We start from the raw sequence: 24,009 nt of genomic DNA, 5'->3' as shown, positions 1-24,009 counted from the left end.
TTTCATTATTAACTTTGGAATTGATATCTGCAGCTAGAATATTACATTTGCTTTTCCTCCAGTCTCTCTCATTCACATGTGGACAGACATACTAATTCAAGTAGTTAGATCTTCAGTGGTCTCCAAGAATTAAATTCAGGCATTGTTTGGTCGAATAAAAGTGGTTTACTCTTATCTGCATGAAACATTCTCCATCAGTTTTGAATGAATCCCTCCTATCTCAGAAGTCTCCCGTAAAACCACAGCCTCAGCAGTTATTTGGGAGGCCTTGAACTGATAACCCCAGTCCTTTCTCACTATGAGAAAAGCTCTCTTCCTCCATCTATGAGGGTGTGCAAGAGGTGAATACTTCCTTCACACTGGCCTTGCATAGTTTTACATAACTCTCAGCACTGCCCAAAAGGACACACTCCAAGTCAAGCCCACAATTTCTGTTACAACTGGGTGGGAGTCATTGGTGCTATTCACCAAAGATTTCTTAATCTCCACCCTCTATGCACATGGTAGGATAACAATTCTTTGAAATTAGGTGTGGACATATGACTCACTTTGGTTAGTGAAATATGAGTGAAAGTAACACGTCATTTCTGGACACAAGTTATTGAGGCAACCCATGAGTCACTCTAACTCTTCCTCATGCTACAGTGATTGTGGAAGCATGAACTGAGATAAGACTACTGTTGGCCTGGATCATGTCTAAGGATGATGAACATAGCTCTCTGGAGTCTCATATTAAACATGTAATAGTGTGAGAAAGAAACTTCTATGGTGTTAACTGAGAGACATTTGGGGTTAGTTGTCACTGTAGCAAAATCCAGCCCATCTTAACTATTAGTTGTCCTGAGAGCAGCAAAGAAAGAAGGGTAGGAAGACCCTAAAATTAAGATAACACTCTTAACCATGTCAGGAATTAAACCTAAGGTTTTTAAATTTTCTGTTTATTAATTTACAATAATATAATAAACCCACTGTATGTTGCCATAAGTAATGTATTTTATGAAAAATAACTGCATTTTCCTAAATGAAAGAATGGCATTGTTTCACATTTTTACACATCTCTTGAATGTATGGCTTACTCTACATCTAGATTCTCTTGTCTGACTCTGTGTTCAATCTTCTGAGATATATTGTTTTGGTTGAAAATGATACAGGGAAAATCCAAAGACCTTTCAAACTCTTTGGAGGAGTCTCAGGGGTACCCAGTCCCCATTTTCAGAGTCAGTTTTATAGTGTAATTGGTCAGAAAATTTTTTCTGTAAAGGGGAACACAGTAAATATTTTAGGCTTTATAGGCCATACAATCTCTGTTGTAACTATTGAAGTCTTATCACTGAAGCATGAAAGCAGCCATAGACAATACATAAACTAAAGAGCGTGGCTGTGTTTTAATAAAACTTTATTCACAAAACCATGCAGTATATCAGATTGGGTCCATGGGCCTTAACTGTCCAACCCTGCAATAGAAGATACCTAAGTCAATTCAATATGGGTCCTGCTTAAGGCTATGGGTCCTATCTCTATTGTAGACCACAGACTACAGTAAGATGTACCCCCACACAACAATACAAAACTGAATGAGACAAGGTCATAGGAGGTGGTACAAAAAAATGTGCCTGCAGAGTTCAAGGTCAGTAGAGGGTATCTCAGGTTGGAAAGGTTTCAAGGAGAATGTGGACCTTGAACAACCAGCAGAATTTTGACACAGTCTCAGGAAGAAGGAGAGTATTCCAAGTGGAGAAAATGTTCAGGACAAAGACAAAAACAGAGGGAAGAACTCGGCAAATTTAAGAAATGGTAAGAAGCTTCTGAAATCTAATGCAGATAAAGGGAAATGCAGCAGCATAAGATGCTGCTTCCTCAACTTCAGGGCACTGTCCAATGGGCCCTGAATGCCAGGCCCAGGGGGGTTGGATATGATCTGAAATGCACTGATGTGCCACTGACCATTTCCACATGAGGATGTCAGCCAGGAATGATAAGACTTATTGGAAGGCAGAGTTTAGGACACATTTCCCTATACCCAGTTATAAGCAGTGACCCCAGATAACAGTACAAGCAAGAGAAAATAAGAATCTGAACAAAAACAATGGCAGTAAGACCAGAAAGGAGACCAACACAAGTAATATGACAGGTATCATTTAACAGACTTAGTTAATCTGTTAAATTAATCTCTTCCCCTCCCACTGCAGGCAGAAGGGAAGAGAGAATGCATAATCAAAGATGACTTTAAGGTTCCAATTCTGAAGGAAGGGAGAAAGATGATAATTGACAGCAAGGTCAGGAAAATGGCTAGATTTGGTGATGAGAAGAAGAGTTTGATTGTGAACATATTCTACATAACACCATTTTCAAACAAGTGTGAATGTTCACAAGTCTCAAGCTCTTCTTGTTGGGGGGAAAAAACCTCTATTTTATAATTAAAGCAGATGGTCAAAGTTTTTTGAAATCTGTGCCTCTTAAAATCTCCTCCAAGTCCCCAGAACTCTAAAATACAACAGAATTTCTAAGTTTTTATTCTTTTCCCACCTTGATTCTTTCTGTTAATAACTCCAGGAGTCAGCATATACTTTAGTCTATTATAAATGCAGTATCATATATCAATGAAATAACTAATGAGCCATCTTTAAGGAGTTCAGGATAAACAGCAACCAACACCCACCCCCCTTTTTTTTAAGTGGTAAGGGCTGTCTGCATTTGAAGAATGTTGTAATTAATTATTGGATACTACAGAAGTTTTCTGAATATCTATGTTAACTAAAAAATCTGAAGGTAGCTGTCAGGTTCTTAAAAGATTTCATTTCCTATGGTCTTTTGAAAATTGTGACTATGAAAAGCTACAGTGAAAGGACTTTGAAAGTTATACTTGGATTTCCTTTTGTCCTTTTAAAGGCCAAAAAATGTATGGAAGAACCATACAGTAAATGACCAAATAAATATTCCCAATCAAGAATAAGTCCACATCTAGAACATAGGCTGGAAGGTGAATCAAGATGAAAATGCTCTAAATTCATTAGTTCTCTAAAGAGAGCTGCCACTCTGTACCCCAAAGGTAAATTTAAATGGGTCCCCTGAACTAAGGTGATAATGTGATGACAAAGCACAATTCTAAAAGAGTATTGGCCCATGATAAATAATCTAAAAATCTCCTAGTAAGGACATCCTTGGAGGGCCAGTGGTTAGGACTCCAGACTTTCACGACAAAGGGCCTGGGGTTCAATCCCTGGTGGGGAAACTCAGATCTGACAAGCCACACAGTATGGCCCCCCCAAAAAAGAAAACACAACCCAAAACCAAAAACCTAGTGAAACACATCTTCAAAGATGGTCACTACTGCTGCTGCTGCTAAGTCGCTTCAGTCGTGTCTGACTCTGTGCGACCCCAGCGACAGCAGCCCAACAGGCTCCCCCATCCCTGGGATTCTCCAGGCCAGAACACTGGAGTGGGTTGCCATTTCCTTCCCAATGCATGAAAGTGAGAAGTGAAAGTGAAGTCGTTCAGTCTTGTCCGACTCTTAGCGACCCCATGGACTGCAGCCTACCAGGCTCCTCCATCCATGGGATTTTCCAGGCAAGAGTACTGGAGTGGGGTGCCATTGCCTTCACAGCAAGCATGAAAGGGGCAGAAATCAGAACTGCTGTTTCTGTAAACCTCACCACCCTTTTCTACGGTGGGTTTCCTAGCATCTCCCTGGTTGCAAGTTCAAACTCTGAGTTCCTTTCTCCTCCTCCCCTGACCTTCAATTGGTGCCAAGTCCTGCAGACGCCATCTCCTCACATGTCATGCAATATCACCACCTTTCCATCCCCACAGTCACAATCCTAGCCCAGATCCTCATTCTCTCCAACTGATCTCCTGCAATCATCTAACTCTCTCCCTACTTTCAGGCTTCTCCCTACTAATAATTAATTCCCTAGTACACAGTTCTGTGTGTGTGCTCAGTTGCTGCAATCGTGTCCAACTCTTTGCGACCCTATGGACTGTAGCCTGCCAGGTTCCTCTGTCCATGGGATTCTTCAGGCAAGAATACTGGAGTGGGTCACCGTGCCCTTCTCCAGGTGATCCTCTCGACCCAAGGATCAAACCCATGCCTCCTGCATTACAGCAGATTCTTTACCGCTGAGCCACGGAGGAAGCCCTCTGATCATGCTACGCTCTTGCTAAACAACGTTCACAGACCTTCCATAAAACAGCTTCATGATTTCACCACCTTAACACTCATATATTCAGTTCTCATGCCCTGTCTGCTAATTAAATGTGTGAATTTATCCCATGTCACACAAACTCTTCTCTGTTCTCAACAACCTAGTTGCTTTTATACTTTTCCCTCAGCATAGTATCACCTTTCCATGTCTCATCCTGCTTTCACTACAACTTTCATGTACAGAAGGACAATCCACCCTTTATGGCTCATTGAAAAGTCTACCTTTCCCGAGAAGAATAATTCCCCCAATTTGTTTTTTATGCCCACTATCCATTCTCCCGACAAGCATTTTCAGAGAGTATAACATATTCTACGATGTTACATGCTGCAGACAAAAAGGTCTGCCCTTATACTCTGGTGGTGGCTCTGCTTCTCTCAGAAGTGTTGTCAGCTGGGAACTTCCTTCGCTTCTTTCTCTCCCACTGGACTATGAAACTAGAAGAGGAAGAGCATGGGGAATGTTTGTTGACTTGAACCTGTTTAAGTGAACTCTCTGGGCTCAAGACTTTCGTAAAGAGGTTCCAAAACTCTTTAAGAAAACTCTTGAGCCAGAGAAAATTACAATATTTATTTTATCAGTAAACTTTCCAACAGTTAAAAGACTTGAACTGCTTAATTCCAGAAATGCCCATAAAGAGGGAAAAAAAAACCCACATTTTTTCCCCCCTAAAGCAAAAGAGCCCCACTTAGATTTCAGTTCTTTAAATTCTAATGTTAACTGTACACCTGGTTGTAAGATAAAACAAGAATCTACAGAATTATACCACCGTGGTTTCATTTTTAAAAATATTATCTAATATTAATACTTGGGATCACAATAATATCACCACTAGATGAGCACCTACAAAACAAAACACTGAGCTGGACCAGGAGATCCTTGCCTGGTAGACTTACAAACTAGACAGAAAAACACACACAAAGCAAAGTGAAGACAGATGCCGGAATCTGCAGAAGATGGCAGGAAAAAACCCTAAGTCCTCATTTTCTTTCTAAAGTTCAGACCTAAGGGTCTGAAGCAGCTGATCTCCACTGCCGATAACTGCAAAAGGACATAAGTGTTTTCTAAGGGGCTCAGAGGATGTGGGCTGTTAGCCATCAAACTGAATTCAGAGATAAGCACTCAGAGTGGAGAGCCATTCCGAATCTAGCAAGACAGGGTACGCACCTATGCTCTAATGATGGCAAGGCATTTAGGTGGGTATTAACTTGTCCTGAAAAGTAGAGGTAAAAGCTTCTCTTTTGTTCTCAGTGGCCCAGACTGGTTTTAGACCTGCTGGGGAGATCTCTAAGAGGAAATCATTTTTGTTTTTTTTCCAACTTCTAATTCAATACCTTAGCAGCAGTTGAAATGAGTAAGAGTTGTAAGCTCACATCTGCTTCAGGTGACAACTAAGATAAGAAGCACACAATGGAGCTTACTTCCCAAAAGCAACTTTAAAGGTAGCTTGTTAAAGGCAGCTGTCATTTCAAGTTAACACTGTCTGAAAATATCTTTTAGAATATCTTTTCTAAGAATACGAAAAGATTAAATTAATGGAACCTTGTCCACAAAACTGTTTTTAGGTGATATTTTGGGCAGTGTTTTTATTATTGAAAAATAATTCTATGTTGACTATTAGAATGAACTGATCAAAACTCATCAAACTGAAGTGAGCAGAAATACTGGGAAATAATTTTTCCCGGTAAACTATATTCACTTTTGGTTACTGTGGTCAAGATGGGCCCTAATGAAAACTGGGCTACTGGTTACTCTTAATAAGATGTTGGAGTGTCAAGGATTAATAAATATTTACTGTACAACTCCCATGTTTCAAGACTGTACAATGCACTTCAGGGGATCCAAAAGCATGATACCCAGCCCCTGACCAAAAGGAGTTTTTTATAGAACTGAAATGAAAAAATGCAAATAATGAACCATCAGACAGCTGCATAAAACAATACACAGTAAATCCTCAACTGTGAACCACAGACATCAGAAACTATGACATACAGGACCTGAAAAAATCTTTTGTGTTTTTGAGAACAATTTTATAAAAGGAAATGGGATTTCATTTGGGCCTTACTGAGTAGTTTTGGATCCCATACTTAAAAAGGTGTTCTCAGAAGGGCCAAGCAAGAGGGCACAGAAGTGGGGCTCACCACAATATAAGCCAAGAGAAAAAGGACAAGCAGATTAGATAGAGCTTTGTACCAAGAAGAGATGAAAATGAGGTTGGCTAGGCAATGGCACCCCACTCCAGTACTCTTGCCTGGAAAATCCCACGGACGGAGGAGCCTGGCAGGCTGATGTCCATGGGGTCGATAAGAGTCAGACACGACTGAGCAACTTCACTTTCACCTTTCACTTTCATGCATTGGAGAAGGAAATGGCAACCCACTCTGGTGTTCTTTCCTGGAGAATCCCAGGGACGGGGGAGCCTGGTGGGCTGCCGTCTATGGCGTCGCACAGAGTCGGACACGACTGAAGCGACTTAGCAGCAGCAGCAGGCAGGTAAGATACTAGCAAGATTTAACACCACTTTGCACATCTTTATTCTTTTATATGTGTATATTAAATGTATTGAACTGATGTTATAGGTAACAGGAAGCTCTGGGAAGGTGACTGAGATGATATATCAAAGCTGTTTGTTTAGGGAGAGAATATATCATATAAATAGAAAATGAACAGACTATTCTCTCATGACTAAAATGTTTTCTTAGAAGGGTTGGCCCAGGGTGTGGTCTTAATTTCCAAATAGTTGCCATATTTCCATAACATGAACAAAATGAACATTTTGGTCAGTTTCCTTGATACTTTATCCACAATAGTATATCAATGTCTAAATGCCTGACATGGAATAAATAAAACTTTAAAAGGATAAGAATAGCTACAATGTCTTAAGCAATTCCTATAAGCACTTGGCTAATAACAGTAAATGCTATATTTATTGAGGGCTGAGCAATACACTAAGCATTATACATTTTCTAATTTAATTCCCACAACAATCCTATGTTGGTAAGATTAACCCAGTTTTATGGCTGGGTTTTATGTAAACCCAAATGTACAGTAGAGAAGTAACTTGCCCGAAGTCAAGAAGTTAATACATGGTAGGTGCAGGATTCAAATCCAGTTCTGTCTGACTCCAAACTCTAGTGACTAAACTCTGTACCTGAATTTATTTTTTCCCCAATTGAGAAAAAAAAAAGTTTATTAAAAGAAATGCATGACTTTTGCAGAGAAAATCAAGTGATTGTTGAAGGTTCACTGCAAGGTAAATAAGTCTTTCTGGCAACGTAACCATATGAATTTCTTATACCTTACTCCTTAGAAGAAAAGTTATGACCAACCTACATAGCATATTGAAAAGCAGAGACATTACTTTGCCAACAAAGGTCCATCTAGTCAAGGCTATGGTTTTTCCAATGGTCATGTATGGATGTGAGAGTTGGACTGTGAAGAAAGCTGAGCGCTGAAGAATTGATGCTTTTGAACTATGGTGTTGGAGAAGACTCTTGAGAGTCCCTTGGACTGCAAGGAGACCCAACCAGTCCGTTCTGAAGGAGATCAGTCCTGGGTGTTCTTTTGAAGGAATGATGCTAAAGCTGAAACTCCAGTACTTTGGCCACCTCATGCGAAGAGTTGGCTCACTGGAAAAGACTCTGATGCTGGGAGGGATTGGGGGCAGGAGGAAGAGGGGACGACAGAGGATGAGATGGCTGGATGGCATCACTGACTCGATGGACGTGAGTTTGAGTGAACTCCGGGAGATGGTGATGGACAGGGAGGCCTGGCGTGCTACGATTCATGGGGTCGCAAAGAGTCGGACACGACTGAGCGACTGAACTGAACTGAACCTCAGTAAGACACTATTCATCAAAGTTATAGATGAAACTACTGAATGATGAAGTTCAATTCCTACCCAAGATACTTAATGATCTCTATGATTTGGGCAAGTTATTAAACCTCCCTAATCCCCATTTCATCTGTAAACTGTGGATAACAATAGACATTTCACAGGATTGTTCAGAAAATTAAATGGTGCCCCATAAAGGTACCAATCCTTAGCTCAAGGATTGTACCAAAAAAGTGATGAATTAATGTTTGCCTACTCATTATTATATACAAAATTATCATTCAAGCTTCTTCAGCCTACTGTACAGCAGAAATAATTGCAAAGTTAGTAGTTCAGTAAGTAGCCCTTCCTCCCAATTCTCCTGCCACCAAATTCTTATTTTTTTATTCAAGATTAACCCCCAAATCATCTTGTCCAAAAGCCTCTTCTACCATCATAACTCTCAGGCCCAGCAGATGTTCCCATAATCTTGTGGGGTGTGGAGAGGGGTGGGTAGGTGTGTATGTGTGGGTGTGTGTGGGTGAGTATGTACTTTTAGTCATTTTACCTAACATATGCTACAACTGTTATCCATTTTACCTGCCTTCTTCACTAAAAAGGAAGCCCTGCTGAGGGCAAGGACTCACTTATACATTTATAAAATACCCAGTGTCAAGTACAGTGCCTGACATGGACAACATATATTTATATTTCTATGGGACATGGAGATTATGACTACAGTTTCTAAAAAGATCAAATTCACTCCAATAAATCCTAGAAGAATTGACCACAACAAACATCATTTTAGGATGAAGTAAAACTTCCCCCATTAAGTCATCTGAGAAAACATCTCCAGTAAGAGAAATTTCCTTACACTAAGCAAAAAGCTTAATCAATAGGTTCATTTTAAGAAAAGTAACAGTTTACAGCTAAAAGCCCAATGCTGTCACCATGAATGGGCTTCTTCACAACTAAAAGTAATTTTTATCACATATAATCAAATTTGGAAATCACAGGGGAAAGTTCATGTGTTTTGGGTACACGTTCTCTTTTGGTTTTAGGTATGTATATCCTATCTCTTTACAAACAGTTTTCAAAAATAAAGATTCTATCTTATGCTACATTTTCATCTGTAGCACCTATTGCCTTTCTGGCACTTAAGCAGTACTTGAGGGGTTTTTCAACCACTAACTTGGTAAGTTTTTCCTCTTGACCAGCATTTGAATGCTTTCAAACCTCCTGTAGAGACCTCATCTTCATGATATCTTCCTCACAATCCTCTGAAATAAGAAAATATGACATCATCACCCCCACGAGGAAACTGAGGTTCTGATAAATGTTCCACGGAGGGACATTGCCAGTGCCAAGCCCAGCCCTTCGTCTCCAACTCTTTCCACTGGCTTACAAGTTCTCAACTTAATTCAGGATGGCAGGTCACACAGAGAATACATTATTACTCTCCTCTTTGCTAGTAGAAGAGATGAATCCATAATTGTGAATTTAGCAATCTGTGAGCCTTACCCTTTCAGGCACTCTTGAGGACACTTTCACTCAGTTAGTTACCATAAGCCCCGTCTTCATGCCCTCCCACGCCACCACCGCCACCGTCCTTGCCCTTTCCCGGCCATTGACTTACTTAGCCATCCCACGCTGGGACTGCGCCGCACTCGGGGGTCATCGTCCAAGGTGCGGGTTGCTAGGCAGGGCACTGAGTTCTCAAGCGGGCTGCGGGCTTTAGTGCCAGAAGCAGAAGACAGGAGGAGGAGGACACATGAGCAGCCACAGCAAGGATGAGGATGAAAGCATTGATTAAGAAGAAAAAAATACTAAAGCAAATCACACAAGCGGGTTAAAGGAGAACAATGACATATTACATTGACACACACCCCCTCCCATGACCCTGCATTCTTAGATGGTACAAATCCCAACACAGAATTTCAGAGCCTGAAACAAATTACATTCAATCATCATAGTTCCCCAACTACCAATGGCTGATCCACCCTGAAGCACGAATACACAAAACATGGATTGTACTCAGAGAGAAGATTTACGTAATGAACACTAATCTCAAGATGTAAGATCACGATTGTTAATAATCTTGCACCACATAAGCACACACAGAGGGAAGTCACACACACTTGTGCAAGGCACAGGGAGCAAGGTGTTATATTAGCAAGGCACTCTCTTGTGATCTGTCCAACATCCCCTTTTATGGATCTTCTACCCAAAGCAGAAAGCAACATCTCATATTTTGACTTAGGAAATATTTTCCTTGGTGAATATAAAACTGGTTTTTAATACCCTTTGCCTCCTGTTTTTTAGCCCTTCAGCAACATGAGACTAGGGTATAGATAAATCAATATCGTAATACAAATCCATTTAGAATGGCACATTAGTTCTCATTTTGTTGCTCTTTAATCCTTATTTTTAGTATAATTTTAATATGTGGTGCACCCACGCCAAATCTTAGAGCACATCAGAGACTGAATAATGATGTAGGCTAAATATATAGTATGGTTCCTCCAAATATTTTCAATCAACTGGAGAACACCATCAACTTCAGCCCGGAGATAGTTGCATTTGGGTTTTATGTCATCTGTTTTGCTATTCTCATCAAATGCCCCACTCCTAGTAAGAAACAGGCAGCATAATTATCCTTTAAGGAACAACAATGAGGTTGGAAATAACTAACCATCAGACTACATACAATTTGACTTGAGAGAGTTTTTTTCCCTTAGTAATATAGTTGTTAAATGATCAAAGTAACAAATCAAGCATATCAAACAGAACCAAACATTAGATAATCTATTCACACAAGTATGCAAGTGACAGGACAGACAAATAGCGCTCTTAAGGCTATTGGTGACTGGGGAGGTCAAGTTCCAAATTAAATCAATTACAAATTAATGTAAGTTGATGGCAAATTTGGGCATTCAGCACATTATAAAATCTAGAAACATTTTTGTCAATTTATCTTTCTGTGTTTAAAAGCTGTAAATAAAGCCAGGACTTGTGAGCGGGCCATCTGTGCCAACACCTGTTTGAGGCAAATCTGATGTTTTTTCTTTGCAATCTGAATTTTTAATTGTTTCCCATAATTGAACTTCTTTGCAAGTTTGTATCGCACTAAGAAAAATGAAAAAGGGAAATGAACCAGTTGAGATAATTCCAAAATTGCTTTTGTTAAGAGAGAGGCATATAGAAATACATATTGTCATACAGGCCAACTTTCACCTCCTATTTCTTCTGACAGTAAGGGGACCTGCTTGTGAGCCAATATTCCTGCAGGCTTAGCTAAAGGACATGAAGGAAGGCCAGACTACTGGCTGCCATTTATCTGGGCCCAAGAAAGAACCAACCAAAATTCCAGTTCAGTGAGAGCAGACAGAGGTTAGGAATGCAAAGTAAACTAAAAAGAGCCTTCACACTCATCAGCGGCTGGACAATACAAAGTTACCCAAATTTTATCACTGATACCATGGCCTGCTCCTAAAATAAATCTGCTCCAAAACTCAGATGCTGATGACTAGCTTCCCCAGACAGCTTCTCTTCCCTCCACTTTCCCCACAGCATGTCAGTGTGTTATTAGTTGGGAACTAAAGATGGAAACACCTTTTTGCATATACAGCCTCCATGAATGCTGAGCCTTGCCATCAAAGGGACAGTGGAATGGAGCCTGGCACACACTGGCAAAGAATCTGGCTCCAAAGACAAGCATGAAAATGAAACTGCCCATAGAGGCTTGGCACCTGTGTTTTAGTAAAGCTGATTGGAGCCATCTGGCTGCTTACCCTCATGAAAACTGGGAGGCTCACAGCATCCATTACTTGTATTGGCAAATTTCAACATTTTGATTGTTAGACCCTCCCTGTACTTCTGTGCAGGAAGAGATACAAACTCTATAACCCTTTTATGTTGCTTTTCTTCTCATCACAAATTTACTCCATAGACAAAATGTTAAAAAAGCTGTTCTTAAAGCCAAGCCAAACTTTATGATTATACCATTATAATGATATATTATGTAAGCCTTTTCCAAATAATGCTTTCATTGTACTTCTTCTACACTTAAGCTACAAAATAAACAACTTAGCTTTGCTACTATCTTATATATTCTCTTTTAAATCATTTTTGCCTGGCTTCCGGCATAAACAAGAAACTGGTTTATATTACTGTGATTTGATGAGGAAAGATAAAACCCTGAAGACTTCTGAGTGACGGTTCCCAATATCTAGACTGTAGAAAAAGGTGTTATGAACAGGATTTTTTTGTAATGATTCATCTTTTCCTTGAGAATCAACTTGTCTAAAACCATCAATCTTAAATCTGTTCAAGTAAGGGTGTCCCTACTTGAATCATGCAAATAACCCACCCCCCGCCACAAAAAAAGCTTCTCTATCAATTTTTTTAACAATCTTTTTAAAAAGATGATTAACTACTGTTAATATTTTAGGACTCTTTCACGATTGCAATGTTGTATGTATTCCACACCATTATTTAGCCAAGAAATTTAGCTCAGGAGTTTAGCATTATTTCACCCATAAACACATGACATGTTGCCTAGAAATCTCCATTTGGAAAGCCAATAAAGATGTCCAACTGCCATCTTTCACATAAATTTCTGCCTAGACATAGAAAGACTCAGAGCTCTTTTAACATCACAATATTACACAAAGTGAGAGCCCTGGACTCACTGATGTATGGGAAATAAATTATGGTTGAGGAAGCTCATGATCACTGTAGCTGAATCAGAACACTGTTATTAAGTATACTAGGTTCCTCTATTTTTATGCGTTTGGGTAAGTTATTTCACATTTCTAAGGTTTCTTTATTTTATATTTCTTCAGGCTTTTCATCTGCAAATGGAGATACAATATAGAAACTTTAAAAACAATACATGTACACCCATGGTGGATTCATGCCAATGTATGGCAAAACCAATACAATATTGTAAAGTAAATAAATAAATAAACTATAGGTATGAAAATCAAATAAATAAAAACATCCTAGAGAGCAATACCTGGTGTATAATAGGTGCTCAGTTAATGGGAGGTAACACTGTTGCTGCTATTACTACTACTATTATTGATAAAACAATGTTTCCTTTATTCAAGGGTGTTGGAAAACATGGAAGGCAGCAACCTTGGCCTCATTTGATGCAGCTTTAATTTCAAAATGTCATTTTTAAGAAATCAGGTTCACAAACCTGAAAAAAAAAATCTCCGTTTTGTCCTTTGTACTTTTACTGAAACAGGGTTTGAGTGAAATGAGATATATTTAGTTATTCTCGGAAGACTTTGGTTTTCTTCTCCCTTTTTTCTTTTTGGGAGACATGGTAAAGAGTACACAGTGCTCACATCTCACGTCTCCATTTTGCCTTCCCTCATTCCTCACGTTTTCCTCTGCTTCCCTTTCCTCTCCTCTCTATTTCTCTCTTATAGGGACCAGGGCAGAGAGTAGGATATACAACTACTCCCCTGTCTGCTCTTAGAGTAACCTGAGGCTGGGGAGACTGAGATTTCACAAGGGCATCTCCATCAAGATCTCAAGCCTCGGAAGAAGATTTACTCCTGGTTCGGCAGCAGAAAATCAGTTAAGGACTCCTTTTCAGAGAAAGAAGTAATGGAGAAGAAATATTCTTATTTGGTAAGATAAGATAATAAGAATTATTCCATTCCTTTACTCCATTATAGACCCTGGTTTTGTAAAATAGACTGGCAATTAGTAAAAATTTTAAATATGTTTATTTCAACATCCTGATATATATATATATATAATTTATTAATGTGTGTGTTAAGTCGCTTCAGTTGTATCCAACTCTTTGCAACCCTATGGACTGTACTCACCGATGGGGCTCCTCGATCCATAGGATTCTCCAGGCAAGAATACTGGAGTGGGTTGCCATGCCCTTCTCCAATATTATTTACTGATAGCTAAGAACTATTGTTGCTCAGACATATTAGTCAATCTTCATACTCCTAAGTTAAAAACATTATAAAGCCATGAGTGGCATCTCCTTACGTATTATTTGGCGTCTGTAAGGTTGATAATGAAAGCAGCACTGTTTTAAAAACAGAACTCCAAGAATGCTTTCACATACGGAGTAGTAGGGAAAAAAAACTAAAAGATGCAGAAGTTAAAAGAATACAAAATAACGGTGGGGAACTGAAGCTCTGTATTCAGTTTTAAATCTGAAAGGCACTACATTTTCCCCTTAAAACCTTTCTGAATAATAGTTTTCCTTACAACGGTATCTCACATTATGATTATTAAATACTTCTCACAAAGATATCTCATTTATTTCTGGTTGTATATGTTGAATGAGACATTACTATCCTATTTTACAGGTATAGAAACTGAGGCTTAAGACTATGATAATGCAAACTGCTCAAACTCATGATGCTACTAAGGATTTCTCCTGGATTAGAATGAAGCCTTTGGAAAAGATGGTGTGTCTTCAAGGAGATTATAAAGTAGGCTTTCAATATCAAAACCTAAACACTTACTTGTGTTGTATCTCTTGTGTGTGTGTGTGTGTGTGTGTGTGTGTGTGTGTGTGTGTGTGTTGTATCTCTTAAGCCTGACTCTTCACTGCCATAAAGAGCAGACTAGACTAGCAAATACTCAGAGAGTATGACTCTTGGAGAAAATTGTGTTGTTTATTTAACAGTCTGAACATTATAAAGCTGGATGTTCAGTCACCTGCCCAGGAAAAGAAAATAACATAAGAATAGTGTCTGATAGATGGTTTAGAAATACTACTGTTATTTCATCAGTGTTATTAAAGATTACATTTATTGAGGCATTTTTCTAGTGACTTTCCATGGATGGGTTCATTTAATCTAAGGCTGAGAAGAGCTTGGTCATTCATTGAATTCTGGCCAGAACATTCATCTGTGCTGTGCAAATGAACGGAGAATTAGAGTTCTGAACAAAACAGATGGATGTGTGCTGCTGGTTTTGGAAAGAGCTGATTATACACAGAAAGGCACCTGGGAAGCTGAATCTCCTCTGAAGGTGATGGAGGCCTGAGAGCTGACCTATCTTAGAACTGGAGAAACACGATGACCACTTCTGGGACAGAACCTTTGAGGAAAGTCAGGGAAATGTCTGCCTTCCCCACTGATTCAGGGAGCAGGTCTGAATTCAAGGGTATGGAGGGGAGAGGGGAACTTCAGAGTAGAATAACCCAGACAGAGACTACTGGGATAAGCTGGAATCCAAAACCCAGATAAAACCTAAGAATGTCTACAGGGAGTGAGAAAGCTGCCAAACCTGGCAGTGGTCCCAGCCAGATCTACCAAGTGCCAGCATCTAGGCAGCTTGACCTAATACCCAAACCAAGTAGCTGGAATATGTCTAACCTCCAATCAGATGCAAAGCAGTGAGAGCCTAGCTAATTCCACTTCCATTTCAATAGGGCCAAGAATTAACAGAATAAAACACTGATTTTTTTTCATTGTTTTGTTGCTAACCACTATTTATGTTACTGTAGGTAATAGCAAGAGACTACACTTTTTCCCTGGTGACTCAGATGGTAAAGAATTCGTGTGCAATGCAGAAGACCTGGGTTTGATCCCTGGATTGGGAAGCTCCCCTAGAAAAGGAAATGGCTACTCACTCTAGTAATCTGGCCTGGAGAATTCCATGGACAGAGGAGCCTGGCAGGCTATAGTCCTTGGGGTCGCAAAGAGTCAGACACAAGTTAGCAACTTTCACTTTTCACACTTTTTAAGGGGCTTCCCAGATGGCACTAGCAGTAAAGAACCAGCCTGCCAATGCAGGAGACATAAGAGACGTAGGTTCAATCCCTGGATTGGGAAGATCCCCTGGAGGAGGGCATGGCAATCCACGCCAGGATTCATGCCTGGAAAATTGTTCTGTTCTAATGTTAGAAACTGCAGTGTAGGAAAGAGCTAGGAATCAGCATACTGCCTGGAAGTTAATGAAAAGAGGAATTTGCAGAAAAAGTACAGGGTAGGAGCAAGTGGTATTGCATTTCTCATAACTGATAGAAAAAAAAAGAAGGTAAATTGAGATAAAATTCAGAGATGCCATCAGGAGCAGGCCCTGGCTCCCTGTAACTACAGAAGAGGCCACAGTGCACCAGAAGCAGCCTGATGATGTCTAGCAGCAGTTGCCCTGGCATGGAGCCACCACCTTTTCCAAACCCTCATCTACCTACTGGAGAAGCCTTAAGTCTTAGATTCTCAGTGTGGTTTAGGGTTTCCCTGACAGCCAGCAAAGAGGAAAATCAATGATGGGGACAGACTATTCTGCAAGAGGTCTGTGATGAGAGAGTTTCCTCCTCTCCCACTGCTAGTGAAATGGTATCACTTAGTGAAGGGCAGAGGAAATAAATCAGCAATATATCCATGAGATTCTTCCCAAATGGTAAGTTATAGAGCAAATATCACTCCAGCAAATACCATCATTCAATATGAGATTTTTCTTCCTTACCTGTGCTTAAACATATAATATATACAATTACATATAATTTAATATTATTTGTTGGGTGATGGTACTATGGTACCACTGTATAAAGTACAGTGATGGTACTATGTACAATCACCATTCAAAACATTTTACATGCATTATCTCATTTAATCTTCATTTTATGTTTTACAGACATAGAAGCTAAGTACTAAATTACCTTTACAGTTTTTCACTTAAAAAATAATGAAAATTGGGGTCATAAAAATGGATTGTGCAATATGAAATTCATAGCCTAGGTCCAGTTGGATAACCAAAATCATTTCTCAGTAAAGGGCATCTCCTAGACCACAGAGGGCAAGGATTTTTATGAGAGTCTAGGGAGTAGAAATGAAATCAGGAAAACACCAGGGACAAATTCATGAGAGCACTGCCCAAATTTCCATAAAGGCAGTGAAAGCTGAATACTCAAATTAAGGTTCTTGGTCTTAAAGTTGGGTCTTATCCATCTTTTGTTAGACAGTACATATCACAAGTATCCACTTAAGTGGTAAATGACATTTAAAAAAATCATATAATCCTATAAAACATAGCTCTTTAAAACAGAGTTATCAGGTAACCTTGTCAGAAACATATTACTAAATATTTTTGAAAAAATACCAATTAAGTCTAAACTTTCACTTTCTAATAAAATGCAAACTAAATATACCTTATTTGACTTCTAAACACTATTAAGAAACATTCTTAGGCTTCAATGTTATTCTTTCATAGTAAACTAAAATAATACAGAATTATTACCTAAGTATCTCTGACCAAACTATTAAATAGAACCATATGAAACTGTTGGTAGTCAACTATATTTTACCCACAAAAATGGCAACTGTATATGGTTCAGCCTAAAATAATAGTGAGAAATAAAAAGAGAGTAAGGAAAGGAAAATCTAACACCAGAGGAAAGGAAAACCTCATTAATTTTCTTCCTGTGACACTAACTTGATAGAAATGCCTCCATTAATAAATTGAGCTTGCCTCAATATATAAAATATGGCACTTGCCTCAAATTTCATACCTGGCAGATATATCCACCAGAATTCACAGATGTCTTGGATAAGTGGAAATTTCACAATAATTAAGATATTATAAACCTGATTCTTCCCCAATTTATTACAAATAAAAATGTTTTTCATTTCTTTTTAAATCATTCAATCATCTTGAATCCAAAGCCACATCAGGACCCTAAAAAATTTAGCCATGGATAGACAGTGGTGGGCTGGTAGTGGGTGTTTTGGTAAATGTTTGAGAACCAGCTCTCTGGTGAAAACACTTGTGCATGTGTGTGTGTGTCTGTGTGTGTGTGTGTGTGTGTGTGTGTGTATGTGTGTGTGCGCAAGCGCAAATGGGTGTGAGTGGTAAATTTTACTGATTTAAAGATGTATAGCATACATACAAATAATAAATATACAATACTCTATTGTAAACTGTATACAGCCAGTTGATTCTCATACAATGCTTTTGTTGCTTTTTACCAAACTCTTCTATCAATAGCTGACTTATGGTTGCAACTGGCAAACAAGCATAGGCCCAACACCCATGTTGAACATCCATTATCATATATGCTATAGAGGAAGACAAAAGTGAAGCAATGAAAATGCATTGACTCAATCATCAATGACATGGGTGATTCCTTTATTAAACTGAATAATAGTTTTTTAATACTGAAAGACTATTTCCTCAATTCCTTGTACGACTCACATTCTAACAGTTGTTATGGACTGAATGCTTGCATTCTCCCAAAATTCACATGCTGAAATCCTAACCCTCAATGTGCTGCTGCTGCTGCTGCTAAGTCGCTTCAGTCGTGTCCAACTCTGTGCGACCCCATAGACGGCAGCCCACCAGGCTTCCCGGTCCCTGGGATTCTCCAGGCAAGAACATTGGAGTGGGTTGCCATTTCCTTCTCCAAAGCATGAAAGTGAAAAGTGAAAGTGAAGTCGCTCAGTCTTGTTCGACTCTTAGCGACCCCATGGACTGCAGCTTTCCAGGCTCCTCCATCCATGGGATTTTCCAGGCAAGAGTACTGGAGTGGGGTGCCATAACCCTCAATGTAAAGGGTGCTAATTCCATTTATGAAGACTCTGCCCCAAATGCCCCTCCTCCTAATACCATTACATTGGGGGTAAGGATTTCAGCATATAAATTTTGGCTTCCAAAAGAGCATCCTTATAAAAAGAAATAGGAGAAAGATGATCGATTTCTCTCCCCCACCTGAAGATAGAATGAGAAGGTGACCATCTACAAGCCAAAGTGGACACTCACCAAGAACTGCATTTGTGGCTTCTTGATCTTGGATTTCCCAGCTTCCAGAACCGTGAGAAATAAATGCTTGTTCTTTAAGTATATACAGCAATCTTTGGTAACATATTATAGAAGCCCAAGCTAAGATATCGGCTATAGATACTACATAGGTAAGCTTAACCTGCATTATTAGCATTTTCTCTAACTCTTTTTAAAGTTGTAAATAACTGACAAAACAATATATCAAGTCCTGATTTGTAGTATTTGCTGATGTCTATGGTGATTATACCACCATCAGGACTGACTGCAAGCTTCCAGTATAAAGTCCCTGAATGTAGATTTGGGAAGAGTTAACAGTAACACACTATTTTATAGGGAAGCCTATAGTAAAATAAGAAGGAGATAATGCATTTTGAGTATTCGTTAACATTATTTTTAATATATAATATCTAGTTGTATGTTAATTTTTAATAGTAGCTATGTTTAACAAACAGTCCTCAAAATTCTTGATAACAACTGGCCCTTGCAAGTATATAAGAGGTGGCATATGACTAGGGAATGAAAAAATTTTTAATCTAGAGTAACTCCAAAGATTTCAGCCATTAACAACACGGGTATTATTATAACTAAAACTGGCAGCATTCTATTTTATAGTCTATGATAGAAAACCAAGGTGATAAGTTTATCAACATTTTTACATGGAGATATTAGAATCTATTCCAACTACCATAGATAAAAGATTCTGATTTATTAAAGTAGTATAAAATGTTCTATACTTTTTATTTTAGAATTTTATCCTAAGAACATTTCATAGTTGTTAAAGATATTAAGTATTTAAATCCTAACATATAAAGATAACTATATGTATAAACTTGCAAGTTAAGAACAAGTGCCTCTAGAAAATCAAAAATTTGCCATCTGATAATTTACAATAAAATATTTTGGAATCACCTGAAAGTCATTCTTATAGTATCTCTCAAGGCAAAACTTGCCTCTAGATATTTAAAAGGCCAAAATATGTTTTAAAGGCCTAGTCATATTCCATGCTTTAGGGTATTAGCTGATCAGCTGACAAGTCAGAAAGAAAAAGAATCACCTGCACTTCCTGCTTGCCTTCTGCCCAGCATCTGAGGCATTGCACATGTGAGAAGCTCAGTAGTGAAGGCAACTGCAACTTTTCTCTGCAGTACAAAGATCTACTGATAGGGTAGAAGATGAATGACGAGCAATATCAACTCAATAATTGCATTTCACATCCAAATACTCTCCCCTAAAGCACAAGATACTGCCACAAAGACCCAACTGTTCCTAACTTTTACTCTACCTACACGTCCAGGAAAGTTAAGCTCATACCACACTGGTGGTGAAGGTACCCTTGCTCTGCCATACTCATTCCTCTTCTCATTGCAAATATAGCAATATCTGAAAACAATGCTCGCTTCTTTATACTACCACTGACTTCATGATAAAAAATAAATCTCCAAATCATAAAATTTTCATTTTATGTGAGACAGAGATTAACAAATAAGATACTAAAAAACAGACTTGTACTTTAAATGCCATAATTTTTAAAATATGATTTGTTCTTAAAATTATTTGTGACATCAGTTTCAACAAACTGTTTATCACGTAACATTTCCAGCCATTAAACTGTTCAAAATGCAATTTAAAAAATAAATAAAATGGGAGATGCAGAGAAATCAAAACATTTCCTGTGAGCAGCAATATTTCAGATATGGTAGAACCAAATTGTCATAGGAATGTTCTAGATTAGATTCTTCCTTTTGTGAATGCTCTTTAAAGAGCATTCTTATTTTAATTATTTATAACCTGTTGTGCTTCAAAAAGAGAAACACAAAAGCAATTACATAAATATAAAAGTCACTCAACAGAATTGAACTTTTCATCTGATTCTGCTTACTTACTAAACACTCATTTTAAAAAACTATGTGGAATGATTCCAAAATATAGCAAAGTTTGCTAATAGTAAGCTCTCTCCCAGAAAGCCATTAATTTTAATATTAAGTAAGAAAACTCAATTTCCAGAAATAGAGTGAACTGAGTTAGAATTCAGTTTATACACTTCACTTAGTCCATCTTTTCTATGACAACATGTTTTATATTATTCTGAAAGTACAGCTGAGAACAGCAAATTAAAAGTTCCCTTATCTACTCATTTCTCTTAACACCAAAAAGATTGGGCGTGGGATGGAAGAGGCCTCGTTTGACCAGTCCAATGCTTAGCAAGTCTTTACACTTTAATTTTCCATACCTCATGAGAATAACTTCTCCTTTCTCAGCCTACACCCAATTACGAAATTTATTCAAAACAAAGACAATGATACAGAAGCCAGACACTTTGCAAGAAATTCTGGTAAATGTAAAAGAGTATACATAAAACATAGTGCCTTTCCTATTGCTACAAAATCGGGCTAATATCCTACCTGAATTCTCACATCTATCACATTGCAAAAGAGCAGATTGGTTTTTTAAGCAGTAAAAATAATATTGAATCTTATTTTGATGAATGACCATCTATAGGCTGGACACCATCTCATATATCAAGCAAACACTTCACAATACGAGATTTCGGAGTACCTATTAAAGCTTAGTCTGTCCTAATTCTGACAAACCACCAAGTCAAAAGCATATTCCTTGATGTACTCAATAATATACAGGCCTGCTGATTCATTGGGAACATTCAATTGATTCATCACTGCATTATTACCAAACCCTCTCAGTCAATCAGAATAGAGGTGTATGGAGCAACCATGGCATCTTGGCATTTGCAGCCTACAGTCGTAATTGCTGAAATCTTTCCAATAGGACTGCAAGTCTTCCCAGTTGGTTAAAACATGTCATTATGAAATGGTTGTGGCATATGAGTTGAGAAAAGAAGAAATAAGAAGAGGGATTTAAAAAAAAAAGGTGAGAAGAGGTGGAGTAAAGTGAGTAAGGCAGGTAAGAAAGGGCAGCGGTCAGGCGGCCCCTGCATTACCATTATCAGGGTTGGTAAACATCCTACTTGCACTGGAGACAGTCTTCCCAATGTCAGCCAGGGATCGAAGGTTGGATTTCTTGGTTTGATGCCGGTGCTTCCGGAGCAAAGTATAGGTCACCTTATCCTTAAGGTCAGGTTTCAATAGGCCTGTTTCAATCTGATGGTCAACAATCATCTCTGAAATAAAAACAAAGCAAAACCAAAACCAAAATTCAGTCACAAGACCACAAAGTCAAATTTTTTTAACTTATTTTTTTAATAAGTTATTTTTTAACTAAAATTGTTAACTCTAATTTTATGGATGTTATCCTCAAATTTAATATCAATATATTATTTTTCAATTTCCAACTTCCCACTTTCTGTGAAGGTAAAGATACAGGGTATAGTACTATTGGCATTAAAGAGAGTTAGAAATATTCCAGTATTAATTACATCTTTGGAGAGGAAGAACTGCTTTGTAAATTTTTTTCAATCCTGGTTGAGAGTGAATTCATATTAATCACATTCTTCTATGAGTAACACAATAAATAATTTACGCTTTCCAATTGTTTAAAAGTAAGATTAGAAAATTTCATGTACTCTTTCATAGGAAGTGTGCCAGAAATATAAATGATATGAAAAAATCTTGAAGAGAATATATAAAATTTAGCATCACGTCATTATTGATTTTCTTAATCTATTCTCTCAAATTCGTCTGTAATTGCTTTATAATAGGACAAAGTAAAAAAAAAAAAAAAAAAGATAATACCTTTGCCCATATCAGGTTATTTGAACACTAATTAATCCAGTGAAAGAAAGGTTAAAGTACAAAATTATACCTTAGTCTTTTCTAAGAAGGGAGGTTTATTCTTCCTGTTTAGATCCAACTAAAGCCTTTACCACATATTCTATAATTCATTTTAAAGTATAACCTGACAAGAATTTTCTAGAAAGTTTAATATCTTAGTTTTTCTACAAAAAAAACCCAAAAAACCCTAAAATTTCTACTAGCTTTAAACCACCTTCTTTAAAAACCACTTTAAACCACCTTCTCACACTATTTACAAAAATAAACTCAAATGGGTTAAAGACGTAAATGTAAGACCTGAAACCATAAAACTCATGGAAAAAACGTAGGCATTATACTCTCTGTCATCAGTCTCAGCAATATTTTTTTAGATCTGTCTCCTCAGGCAAAGGCAACAAAAGCAAAAATAAACAAATGGAACTACATCAAAATAAAAAGCTTTTGCACAGTAAAAGAAACCATCAACAAAACAAAAAGACAACCTACTGAATGGGAAAAGATATTTGAAAATAATATATTTAATAGGGGTTAACATCTAAAGTACTAAAGAACTCACATATCTCAATATCAAAAAAAAAAAAAAAAACACCAAAAAATTTAATTTTTAAGTGGGCAGAAGATCAGAATAGACATTTTTCCAAGAAGACATATAGATGGCCAACAGACACCTGAAAAGGTGTTCAATATCACTAATCATCAGGGAAATGCAAATCAAAACCACAAAGAGATATCACACCTGTCAAGAATGTTGCTATCAAAAGATAACAAATTAGCAGGAGTTAGTGAGGATGTGGCAAAAAGGGAACCCTTAGAGAAGGAAATGGTAACCCGATTCAGTGTTCTTGCCTGGAGAATCCCAGGGACAGGGGAGCCTAGTGGGCTGCCGTCTCTGGGTCACACAGAGTTGGACACGACTGAAGTGACTTAGCAGCAGCAGCAACAGTATACTGTTGGTGGGAATGTAAATTGGTGCAGCCACTATAGAAAATGGTATGGAGGTTCCGCAAAAGACTAAAAATAGAACAATCACACAGCCCAGCAATTCCATTTCTAGATTCTTGGACAAAGAAACCAAAACACTAATTCAAAACAATATATGCACCCCTATATTCACTGCAGCATTATTTACAATAGCCAAGGTATAAATGCAACCTAAAGTTGGACAAAGAAAATGTGATATATAACATATATATATATATAATAAAGTATTACTTAGCCATAAAAAAGGACTGAAATCTTGCCTTTTGTAACAATATGGATGGATCTAAAGGGTATTACACTAGGTGAAATAAGTCAGATGGAAACACAAATACCAAATGATGTCATTTATGGAATCTACAAAATAAATTTCACTTGTGGAATCTACAAAACAAAATGAACAAGCAAAACAGAACCTGACCGAAAGACACAAACAAAATAGTGGTTGCCAGAGTAGGGGAGAGATGGGTGGGTGATGTAGATGAAAGGGATTAAGAGGTATAAA

The 24,009-nt window shown here is 38.0% G+C and overlaps 1 protein-coding gene across 4 annotated transcripts in view; it reads right to left on the bottom strand.

Annotated features, from left to right (window-relative positions):
* SLC4A4 (solute carrier family 4 member 4) overlaps nucleotides 1–24,009 on the bottom strand; it is a 364,012-nt gene that overhangs the window by 169,203 nt on the left and 170,800 nt on the right. For all 4 annotated transcript variants that reach the window (XM_015471675.3, XM_015471674.3, XM_005208064.5 and 1 more), the window contains 1 exon segment: nucleotides 21,737–21,916. In XM_015471675.3, coding sequence (XP_015327161.1) covers nucleotides 21,737–21,916 — 180 coding nt within the window.

Source organism: Bos taurus, chromosome 6, assembly GCF_002263795.3.
Source record: "Bos taurus isolate L1 Dominette 01449 registration number 42190680 breed Hereford chromosome 6, ARS-UCD2.0, whole genome shotgun sequence".
Taxonomy (NCBI): Eukaryota; Metazoa; Chordata; class Mammalia; order Artiodactyla; family Bovidae; genus Bos; species Bos taurus.
Note: the sequence above shows the minus strand (reverse complement) of the source record. Positions and strands in the feature narration are given on the sequence as shown.